This window comes from Plecotus auritus (assembly GCF_963455305.1).
Source record: "Plecotus auritus genome assembly, chromosome: 7".
Taxonomy (NCBI): Eukaryota; Metazoa; Chordata; class Mammalia; order Chiroptera; family Vespertilionidae; genus Plecotus; species Plecotus auritus.
In genome coordinates, this window is record NC_137774.1 from 152178114 (window position 1) to 152190405 (window position 12292).

At 41.7% G+C, this 12292-nt stretch overlaps 1 protein-coding gene and 1 pseudogene across 2 annotated transcripts in view; both read left to right on the plus strand.

Annotated features, from left to right (window-relative positions):
• ADCY2 (adenylate cyclase 2) overlaps window positions 1-12292 on the plus strand; it is a 312377-nt gene that overhangs the window by 282876 nt on the left and 17209 nt on the right. The window contains exons 19-20 of the mRNA XM_080681480.1: window positions 7798-7882; window positions 10670-10828. Of these exons, the coding sequence (XP_080537606.1) occupies window positions 7798-7882; window positions 10670-10828 (244 nt within the window). The remainder of the gene's footprint in view (window positions 1-7797; window positions 7883-10669; window positions 10829-12292) is intronic.
• Window positions 10-739, plus strand: LOC308254899 (large ribosomal subunit protein uL30-like; annotated as a pseudogene). Its single transcript has one exon. The product of its transcript is annotated as a large ribosomal subunit protein uL30-like (transcript).

The following is a 12292-nucleotide window of genomic DNA, read 5'->3' on the forward strand; positions in this document are numbered from 1 at the left end:
CTGGCTGGAACCATGGAGGGTGCAGAAGAGAGGAAGAAGGTTCCTGCTGTGCCAGAAACCCTCAAGAAAAAGGGAAGGAATTTTGCAGAGCTGAAGATCAAGCACCTGGGAAAGAAGTTTTCCCAAAAGATGCTTTGAAAGCAAGAGGGAAGCTCATCTAGAAAAAGCTAAGCACTATCACAAGGAATACAGGCCAATGTAAAGAACAGAGATTCGAATGACCAGGATGGCAAGAAAAGCTGGCAACTTCTATGTACTTGCCAACATTGGGCATTTGTCATCAGGATCAAAGGTATCAACGGTGTGAGCCCAAAGGTTCAAAAGGTGCTACAGCTTCTTCGCCTTTGCCAGATCTTCAGTGGCACCTTTGTTAAGCTCAATAAGGCTTTCATGAACATGCTGAGGATTGTGGAACCATATATTGCCTGGGGGTACCCAAACTTGAAGTCAGTAAATAAAGTGATCTATAGGCACAATCAACAAAAAGTGAATTGCCCTGACAGATAACTCATTGATTGCTTGATCTCTTGGTAATTATGGCATCATCTGCATAGAAGAGCTGATTCATGAGATCTATACTGTTGAAAAGGGCTTCCAAGAAGTAAACAACTGCCTGTGGCCCTTCAAGTTATCTTCTCCAGGAGCTGGGGTGAAGAGAAAGACCACCCACTGTGTAGAAGGTGGAGATGCTGGGAACAGGGAAGACCAGATCAATAGGCTTATTAGGAGAATGAATTAAGGTATCTACCATGGTTATTTTTTTAATCTGGTCAGTTAATAAACTGAGTCCTTTAAAATTGAAAAAAATAATAAAAATAACGGTTCATTTCACCAAGAAAAAAAAAATTAAGGATTATATTTGTGTCCACATGCCTGGACTGCTTTCTCTCCTCAGAGAATGGTCATTTTTACCTCACCAGAACTGTTTGCCTTTAGGCTAGAAACTGGCTCACCAAGTAATCCCTCCATATCTGCCACCCAATTTGTTAGGTTTCTTTGTTCTTTTGGACTCTCAAAACTTGAGAGCCAGAATGAGTACCCCATGAATAGCCTCAGGCAGGGTGAGGGCCAACTGTGAATTAGTGTGTGGCTACAGGCGTACTTGGATATCTACATCTCCAGAGTCCAATTTTTAGGTATTAAAGAAAGCATATTTGATCACATTTTGGCTGGAACTGTCATCAAGTTAAGAATCATAGAGTTAGAAACTTTCTCAATTATATCAGCTCTGTCTCCCCTATATAACTCAGTGATAGCACAACCCTCACACGTGAAAGTCTGAAATGGACCTTATACTTAAAACTTAAAGGGGGGAGAAGGAGAGAAAGAGGCCTCATACCCAACTAGCTGTCATTTTTATATAAATGGCTAACGTAATTGTTATGGGTAGAACTGTGTCCCCAAAAAGAAGACCTGCTGAAGTACTAACCCCCCACACCTCTCAACATGAATCTACTTGGAATCAGGGTTATTACAGACATGATTAGTTAAGATGAGGTCCTACTGGAGCAGGGTGGGTATAATCCAACATAGTTCGTGTCCTTATAAGAAGATGGCCGTGTGAAGAAGGAGACACACTGGGAGGGCACATGTGATGATGAAGATAGAGATTGGGGTGATGCAGGAATGAGCCAAGGAGTGCTAGACAGTGGTGGCCACAACCAGAAGCTAGGACGAGGCAATGAAGGATTTCTCAATAAGTTTCAGAGGGTGCATTGCCCTGCCAGCACCTTGGTTTCAGACTTCTGGCCTCCATGACTATGAGACAATAAATTCCTATTCTGTTAAGCCACCCAGTGTGTGGTGCCCTGCGAAACTAATACAATGATCCACACACTTGACTAGACTCTGCCAGGAGGACATCCTACCCTTTTATTCCATCTATTCCAGTGCTCCCTTCACATTACACATTCCTTTTCCTCCCCACCTTCCCCACATACACACAGAGAGCAAGGTAACCAGGAATGGATCTGTGGATGGAGAAGTTCGTCATTCAAACTACAGGAGCCCTGGCAGCATGTATCCCTGAGAGGCCCCCATGGGAGAGAAGGGCTCCAGTGGGAGTAGGCAACTCTTTTTGGCTGGATGAATAAAAGAAGTTTTAAAGACATCTAAATGAAAAGAAAGCAAGATGCAGTTCTTCCTAGTACAGAGGTTTTCAGAAGTGAAAAGAGAATCCATGTGTCGGTACACAAGTCTGTTCTACATCTGGGTTGTGCCTTCTTATGTCTGAGGTCCATTTTGGTCTATACTTTCAAACCCACTGCCAAGTTCAGCATGAGAGCCCTCCCTTACCTTGCTTCCTCCAAGTACCTACTTCCAGCCACCACTATTCCTCACTGAGGCTCAAGATGTGGGAGTGGGGAGCAGGATATCCACCCCTAAACCAATGCTCAAGTGCATCAATGTGAGGAGTTCTGGGAAAGGATTGTTCTCATAGGTTGCTTACATATATTTTCTGTGTGAGTAACTGCAAACTCAGCCAGGACCTGGATTACATAAAGAGGGACCTCCTCCCATTCTCCCGCAGTGACAGGGACTTGAGCTGGCATATTTGGGGCATCAGGTCCCTTTCCTGGGCATGCCAATGAGACCTGAGTTCTGATTGGTTATGCCAATGATGCTAACGCAAGATCTTGACCTGGGAGTCAACATTTCACTCTTAGTTTGGGGCTTACGGAGGTGGTGAGTGGAAGAAGGGGGTGGCATAGCTGCTTTCACATGCCTGGTTCAAAGTAATAAGGTATTCCTAAGACAACATGAAAATTCAAAACTCAGCCTGTGCCAGCTTCTTAGCTGTTGGCTATGTTGTACCACTTTTACTAACTGGTCAAGATCATGTCACTATAGTCAATATAGAAAAAAGATGAGTTTAACATTCATTGCAGTCAGCACTGTTTATAAATAACTGCTCCCCTGAGTCCCTTCAACTGTGCTGTTAGACACAGCTGCCACTGGCTCAAAATGGAGCTTCATTTCTTAAAATCAATACGAGTGAGACAGGAAAATGGCACTTTTCAGCTTACTTCATTCTCAGAGAGAAACTGCTGACCTTCTGGCTGAAGAGCTAAGATTCTTCCAGACATAGCTGGCTTATTAGGGAGGAGAGAGCCCTGAATGCAAGCACAGCCAGTTTCTGGCGAGTTCTCTGAGGTCCTGAGTCTTAAACCACAAGGACTAGGCAACTGTGTCCTCATTTATGCAGGAATCCACTTCTTCTTTACACTTGGATCTTTTATTCTGTTAATGATATTCTCCAATCAGCATTTGTGTCCTTCCAGTTCCATCGCCCACACCATCACCCTGTAGTTAATACCTAAAGTCATGAGTGCCATTTATGAAGTGCTTCCTCTGTGTCAGGCTCTCTACCAGGTATATAACTATTTGCTTTAGTTATGGAAACAGCCCATAAGGTAGGTATTGGTACCCGCTTTGGCTGATGAGGAAAGTTTGGTTTCAAGGGGTTAATCCCAGGGCTTGCTAGAGAAGGTGGAGTCAAGATTACATCCTGGCTTAACTTACTGCACAGCCCACCTGAGCTCTTCAGTACTGTATCGATTCCTCTTACTCTCTCAGCAGCACTTGAACCTTCCATAGAGAAACAGGAAAATCTCAAAGCAACTTCAACTCACAAGCAGAAAGTGATTACGTGATATTTATACTTGATTAAATACAACCTATGATGCTTATGTGACACGGTGTCCATACAGAATCAACTGTTTTTTCAGATCTTACTTACAGAACTACGTGGGAAATCATTCTTTGTCAGCTTATACAGGACTGTCGTGGGATGGCAGTAGATTTCCCTTTGCATGCTGTATTTCTCATTGTTTTCAGGAAAAACAGAAGCTATGGGAGGTATAGATATGATTATCACAAGGAATTGGCTCTTGTGGTTAAAAGGGTTGGCAAATCCAAAATCTGCAAAGCCAGTGTCCTGGTTTGAGTCTGAAGGCTGGGAGCTGCTGTAGAACCAGGAGGAATCGATGTTCCAGTTCAAAGGCAGTCAGGCCAGAGAGAATTCTCTCTTGCTCAAAGGAAGATCAGCTTTTTCTATTGTTGATGCCTTCAACTGTTTGGATGAGGCCCACCGTATTGCCGAGGACAATGGCTTTCCTTAGCCTACCAATTTCAATGTTGATCTTACCCAAAAAATATTCTTTCAGAAATACCCAGAGTAGTATTTGACTAACTAGCTGGCACCCTGTGGCCCACTGAAGTTGACACATAAAATTGACCAACACACATGCCAACTTGGATGTGTGGAAGGTCACTGCCTGGAATGTTGTGAGGATGTGAGAACTTGGGCAGGGATCATTTACTGATGTCTATCTGGACCTGAGGGGAAGTGGGCCGGTAGATGAAGGGTTTCCATCTCCGTTACACTTTTGTGATACACTGTCATATAAAAGAGGGTATAACCAGGGATGCAAAGATGGTACAATATCCGCAAATCAATAAACGTGATACATCACATAAACAAATTGAGGGGATAAAATCACATAGTCATGTCAATTGACACAGAAAAAGCATTTGACAAAATCCAACACCCTTTCTTGATAAAAACTGTCAGCAAGGTGGGAATAGAAAGGATCATACCTCAACATCATAAAAGCCATATATGATAAACCCACAGCCAGCATCACACTCAATGGACAGAAACTAAAACCATTTCCCCTAAGAACAGGAACAAGACAGGGATGCCCTGTCTCACCACTCCTGTTCGACATAGTAATGGAAGTACTAGCCATTGCTATCAGACAAGAAGAAGGAATAAAAGGCATCCAAATTGGAAAAGAAGAAGTAAAACTGTCCTTATTCGCAGACGACATGATACTGTACATAGAAAACCCTAAAGACTCCATCAAAAAATTATTAGACTTAATAAATGAATTCGGCAAGGTATCAGGATACAAAATTAACGCCAAGAAATCTATGGCATTTCTATACACCAATAGTGAACTTACAGAAAGACTAAAAAAGCAATCCCATTTACCATCGTACCAAAAAAATTTAAGATACCTAGGAATAAACTTAACTAAAGAGTTAAAAGACCTATATGCGAAAAACTACAGGACACTGAAAAAAGAGAAAGAGGAAGATATAAACAGATGGAAGAACATACCGTGTTCATGGTTTGGTAGAATCAACATCATCAAAATGTCCATTCTACCCAAAGCAATCTATAGATTCAATGCAATCCCCATTAAAATACCAATGGCATATTTCACAGACCTAGAATGAACTCTCTAAAAATTCATCTAGAATAAAAAAAAGACCCCGAATAGCTGCAGCAATCCTGAGAAAGAAGAACAAAGTAGGTGGGATCTCAATACCAGATTTCAAGCTGTATTACAAAGCCACTGTTCTCAAAACAGCCTGGTACTGGCACAAGAACAGACATATAGATCAATGGAATAGAATAGAGAACCCAGATATCGACCCAAACCACTATGCTCAATTAATATTTCACAAAGGAGGCATGAACATAAAATGGAGTCAAGACAGTCTCTTCAATAAATGGTGTTGGGAAAATTGGACAGATACATGCAAAAAAATGAAACTAGACCACCAACTTACACCATACACAAAAATAAACTCAAAATGGATAAAAGACTTAAACATATGACGGGAAACCATAAAAATCCTAGAGGAATCCACAGGCAGCAAAATCTCAGACATATGCCGAAGGAACTTCTTTACCGATACTGCTCCTAGGGCAGTGGAACTAAAGAGAAAATAAACAAATGGGACTACATCAAAATAAAAAGCTTTTGCACAGCAAAAGAAACCATCAACAAAACAATAAGAAAGACCACTACATGGGAGAACATATTTGCCAATGTTATCTCCAACATTTACAGGGAACTCATACAATTCCACAAAAAAAAGATAAACAATCCAATCAAGAAATGGGCAATGGACCTAAATAGAAACTTTTCGAAAGAAGACATAAGGAAGGCCAAGAGACATATGAAAACATGCTCAAAGTCACTAATTATCCGAGAGATGCAAATCAAAACGAAAATGCGGTATCATCTCACACCTGTCAGAATGGCAATCATCAACAAATCAATAAATGACAAATGTTGGCGAGGATGCGGAGAAAAAGGAACCCTGGTGCACTGCTGGTGGGAATGCAGGTTGGTGTAGCCACTGTGGAGAACATTATGGAGTTTCCTCAAAAAACTAAAAATGGAATTCTTATTTGACCCAGTAATACCACTTCTAGGAATATATCCCAAGAAGCTAGAAACATCAATCAGAAAGGATATATACACTCCTATGTTCATAGCAGCACAATTTACCATAGCTAAGATTCGGAAACAGCCTAAGTGCCCATCAGCAGATGAGTGGATTAAAAAACTGGTACATCTGCCAAAACCGGTTTGGCTCAGTGCATAGAGCGTCAGCCTGCGGACTGAAAGGTCCGGGGTTCGATTCCGGTCAAGGGCATGTAACTTGGTTGCGGGCACATCCCCAGTAGGAGGTGTGCATGAGGCAGCTGATCGATGTTTCTCTCTCATCGATGTTTCTGACTATCCCTCTTCCTTCCTCTCTGTAAAAAGTCAATAAAATATATTTAAAAAAAAAAAAAGAAAATAATGAGCCTATTTCCAGCAAAGAAAAAGTCACTATTTAAATAAATAAATAAATAAATAAAAATAAAAAATAAAAATAAAAAACTGGTACATCTACACAATGGAATACTACGTTGTGCTAAAAAAAGAAGGAATTCCTACCATTTGCAACAACATGGATGCAACTGGAGAGCATTATGCTAAGTGAAATAAGCCAGTCAGAGAAAGATAAATATCACATGATCTCACTCATTTGTGGAATATAATGAACAACATAAACTGATGAACAAAAACAGTTCCAGAGACAGAGAAACATCGATCAGACCATCAAACCTCGGAGGGAAGGTAGGGGAGGGTGGGGGTAAGGGGGAGAGATCAACCAAAGGACTTGTATGCATGCATATGGGCCTAACCAATGGACACAGACAACAGGGGGTTGAGGGCATGAGTGGGGGGGATGGAGGGGTAATGGGGGAAGAAGGACACATATGTAACTCCTTAATCAATAAAGAAATTTAAAAAATGAATAAAAGAGGGTATAAGAATGGGTGCTTTTGAGAAAGTGATAGCTTCTAACCTAATAAAAGAGTAATATGGTAATTGACCATCACTCTGCGATGCCTACAGCCAATCAGGAGGGTATATGCAAATTAGGACAAAGATGGCGGCGGCCACAGAGCCAGCCAGAGCAGGAAGGAGGCTTGGGTCACCCCTGGTGACGGAGGAAGCTTGGGATCGGGCCTAAACGGGCAGTCGGACATCCCCCGAGGGGTCCCAGATTGGAGAGGGTGCAGGCCGGGCTGAGGGACACCCCTCCCCCCCCCATACATGAATTTCGTGCACCAGGCCACTAGTGTAGAAATAAAGTTCTTTCTAAGAAAATTTTGAAAATTGAAAAAAGTTAATATGAAATTATCCATAATGATCCCCGAACTATAAAGAAAATAAGATTAACATTCCTTCCCCTTATATTTGTTAGAGCTTGGTATAAAATAAGAAACTTTTATCAATTTGGAATAATGTTTTATTAAAATAGGATTGTTTTGTTTTGATGTAATCTGGGTTTGAAAATATATTTGATGTGTGTGTGTTTGTGTGTGTGTGTCCGGAATGGAATGCGGACATTCACTAGAGTTTCTGAAGTTGGCCGATTCACAGATTCTAAGTCCTGTGTGTATGTTGTTTTGTATTGTTTTTGTCTGTTTGTTTTTAATAGACCAGGCATTTGGAAAGACCTGAAGACCATGGGCTCAGTATCTCTCTTTATATTCTTCATCACACTGCTTGTTCTGGGTAGACAGGTAAGAAGTCTGGCTTTTTACACAATTTCTCTAAAGTATCATGTTAATAACACTTTGAGGATGTGCATTGTAGTTACCTTCATGCAAACATCTTATCACAGGAGAAGCTGGGTGGCACAGGGTATGTGAGCTTAGATACAGACAGAAGGAAAAAAGTTGCTATTTTCCACTAGTGGCAAACTTTGTAAATTATAAAGATGTGAATCAATTCATTTCCTTTAAGTCTCAAAATATATTTTATATGTTTCCTGAGCCTAAAAAAGCTGACACTACTTGGAAAAAAAACTCCCCTTGACTGGGTTTTGATTTGCTTTTCAGAATGTGTAATACGCTTCCTTTTCTTTGAAATGGGTATGAATACCTGTGCTGTCACTTGTAATTACTCCTAGAAATAGAGTCTTTTGTTCAAAATTTTACTTTATGATGCAGATGAAACTGTGCTTCCTTCCTTGGGCCCTGTACTCCTTCCTGGCCTCCCAGTAGAGGCTGTGGGTGCAAGATTTTTGAGGGTAATATCCTTCTTCTGCCTGAGCACAAGGACGCTCACCCAAAGAATAGACTCATCCCATTCATCTCATGCCTGGCAGCTCTGCCTCAACCAAAGTTTGCTTTGAGTACTTTGATGGATAACGTGAAACCAAGTAGTGATTAACTTGGAAATAACCAACTAAGATGCAAACCCATTTACATTATGTACACATCCCTAAACTGTGAACCAATAGGAAGCTGTTAATGGCCAGCGCAAAGACCAGATCTGTGACTGCCAGCCCAGCATCCTGGGGACACCAGAGTCTCCATCTCCCGGAGCAGTGCTAGTGGCAACCTGCCCCAGGAGCTCACAGGGCAGCCCTCAGCACTCTCCCTGGAGCTGAGCTGTGGTCCTGCTGCAGAGCCTTAGAGATCCCGGTCTGCCTGCTGCCTTTCCCCGCCTCTGTCCCTGGCGCCTGCTTGGTGCTGTTTTCTTTGGCTTGCCTTTTTGACAACTGCACGTTTCTGTAAGCCTTGTTATACCGTGTTGTTCTTTTTCTTGGTTTCATTTGTTTCTCCTACTGCCCTATTTCCAGTGGAGGTCACAGTCACAGATACTGGAAATTAGGACTTGGAACTGTCCTTTGGGGCACACCATTAAGTCCATGACAAGTGGTTTGGAATGGGAACATTTGTCTTCCTTTGGGGGCCTCCACTCAAGTTTCTAAGGTACCTGCACATCAAGGACAAAAATCTGCAGCAGAAAGCACTGAGGAGGGGAGATGTGAAGATTTGGCAAAATGTCACTTTTAGTCCAATGTAGCTGGTCCCAAATCCGGTTCCTTTTATTAAACAGCTTGCAAAATGCTCCCCTGTGATGCACGAGCAATCACTCGGAAAACCTGAGCAGCCTCTTTGTACAGTTTACGGAAACCTTTCAAACCTGCATGAATTGGGCTTGCTGCCTGTCCTGCTGGCTCCTTGGTTTCATTTCATGTTCCATTTCTGTCTCACCATCGATTGCTCTGTCATTTTAATTCAAAACCAGCCACATCACTGGATTATTCCTCAAAAGGCCCAAATGAATAATCTAATCTCTAAATGAGAGGCCATTTCTAGTAAGTGCCCAGCATGATGCCATAAAATAGAATGTGGGAAATTGGCATTAATGTAAAAAGTTAATATAAAGAAACTTAAAAATATCCTTTGCAATCTTTTTTTTTAAAAAATGTCTGGCTATATGAGGCAAAAATAAATGCCATACCAGAGAAGGAGTAACTTTTTAGTGGATCAAATATAATTCTATCAGTTCTAATAGATGAATGATCATTGTTGGATTCGGGATGTGGATTTATTTTTCATTGTTATTTGTTCATTAGAGATTGTGTGTGTGTGTGTGTGTGTTGTTGTTGTTGCTGTTTTACATCACTGGCATAATTAACCAAACCATAAAACAAACAAACCCCCTGCATCTAGTTCTTTTTTGCATGTGTTTGTCTATAAATTACTCTCTGTGCTGAAATACACCCTGTGAACTAGGCCCCTCTGCCATAGGAGGATCTACTCAAGTCTGGCACACAGCTGGCACAGAATGATGCCAAAACCAGAGAGACCCTTTGACAGTAAACAAGTCTCTCCATTTCCACAATGTTCATAACTTAAAAAACAACATTAAGTTTTAATACATTATAAAGCATTTGCACATTTTTATTACCAGGTACCATCTTAATTAAATGATATCAAAATGAACTTTTGTCTAAATATGTCACTCTCTCAGTACAATGAAACACCAAATAAAAAATGCATATTTTTCAATGAATAGTTAATTATGTAATTTGTGCTAGGGGAAAACGGATTTTTAAATATTATAGGCAAGTTGCCACAAATGAATACCATTATTTCTCAAATACAAAGCATCAAACAAAGCACTCTCTCTACTAATGTGTTTTCCATTTTTCATTTAGTCGTTGTTTACATTCTATTATGCCTCTTTTCAAAAAATAATTCAAGCCATCTTTTATTAACAAAACTGAGCAAGGAGCTTTCCTGTCTTTTTTCCTTGCAAGCATCCAACATAACTGTTTTCTCTGTTCCTGAGGCTAGTTCTTTCCTGATCTTGCTTTTTGCAAATCTGTGTTAGAGATTGAGTGAGCAGCATTGGTGGGGAACAGTGGGCTTTGCACAGGGAAGGTGACAACTCTGTTTGGGGTTCTTTTTTCGGTTTTGTTTTTCGTTCTTTTTATTTTCTCTTTAAAACCTCCACTCTCTGGCAGGACAAGATGCCTATTGTTTCTTTACCTCTGTGTCCTCTTGTAACAGAATGAATATTACTGTAGGTTAGACTTCTTATGGAAGAACAAGTTCAATAAAGAGCGGGAGGAGATAGAAACTATGGAGAACCTGAACCGCGTGCTCCTGGAAAATGTGCTTCCTGCACACGTGGCCGAGCACTTCCTGGCCAGGAGCCTGAAGAACGAGGTGAGATGAGGTGGGACTGATGGCCAGGACTGGGTGGTGGGCCAGGTGAGGGCTGGAAGCCCCAGGCAATCACCTAGATGCCTATGGTACTACAAACACCTCAGTGTTCAAGTCCAACATTCGAGAGGATATTGATTAGATGCATAGATGTCAGTCGAGAAGAGTGAGCTAGAATCACCTGTGAACGTCTTAGCATAGAATTGATTCATTATTCCTCATTGTTCCCCCAATCACATAATGTTCTAAGGATACAATATGAGGCATTAGGGTTCCAAATGTGTATGTCACAAAAGTGGCCAGCACCCTCTCCCTGGCGCCGGAGGAGGCCTGGAATACCAGCATGTACTAGAGACCCAAGTCCAGAGGCAGAATCGAACCACACATCCCACACGTCCACTTTTTCACTTCTCACAGCTTTCCTGGGAGCCTTTTAAGGGTTTTAGAATTTCAAAGATAGGAGATAAAATTTGGAAGTTATCCATACAGGACCAGATCAAAGTCTTGAGTCCATTAATTTAAATGGATGGAAATGGAAATTTCATAGAAAATATAAAGGTGTGGATATTTAACTCGCATTAGAAAGATTGAAACTCAGTGTTGAAATGGCATATGAAATAAAATGTGAATTTTTAAAATATTTCTGCATGACAAGAGTCAGCAGGTATATCTCCAGTGGGACTATATTAATTTAATAAACATGTATTTGAGCACCCACTGTGTGCAAAGGCCTGGGTTGAGAACAGTGGAGTCTCAATGATGTGTGAGGCGCAGTCCTGTTCTTAGGAAATTTTTAATGAGATTGGGAATAGATGAGGGATCAGGAACCTATATAGATGGATGAACTCCTTAATAAATAAGCTCGATTGTGGTGGTGCTAGAATACAAAGCAACCTTGAGAGAAAAGGCTGGAACAGTATTTTTCTGAAGTGCCAGGTGGTGGGGTGAGATCCTGGACACAGTCACTGTCATCTACCTGGAAGTGTGCTGGGCATGTGAGCCAGCCCAGGGTCCCACAGCAGGTATAACTGACCACAGACCATTCACTTTCCTATTTCTCCTGATGTTTTCTACATTCAGTAGGTTACTCAGCAACCAAGTCACATATTGGTCATAGATGATGGCATCACTACATCTGTTAAGAAGGAACCATCAGTTTTCATTAACGATGTAAGAGCACTCATCCTGTCATACAGCAAGCTGTCCGTGCTGGTGATTTTCATGCTTATTCTTATCATCATCATTCCTCAGAGAGTCACTCTGGTTGATGTCAGCAGACTACAGAGAAATTCAGGATATAAAAATATACCCTTGAGACTTACCCGCGCCGCCTGCGGGCCCACAGCCTCCGGGTCGGGGCAGCAGCGCGGTTGGCGGGCGGGCGGGTGAAGGAGCAGAGCCAGTCTCTCCGCCTCCCGGAACGAGCGCTGCTGGAGCGGCTCGCGCAGTCCCGGGGCGTTCTTCCCG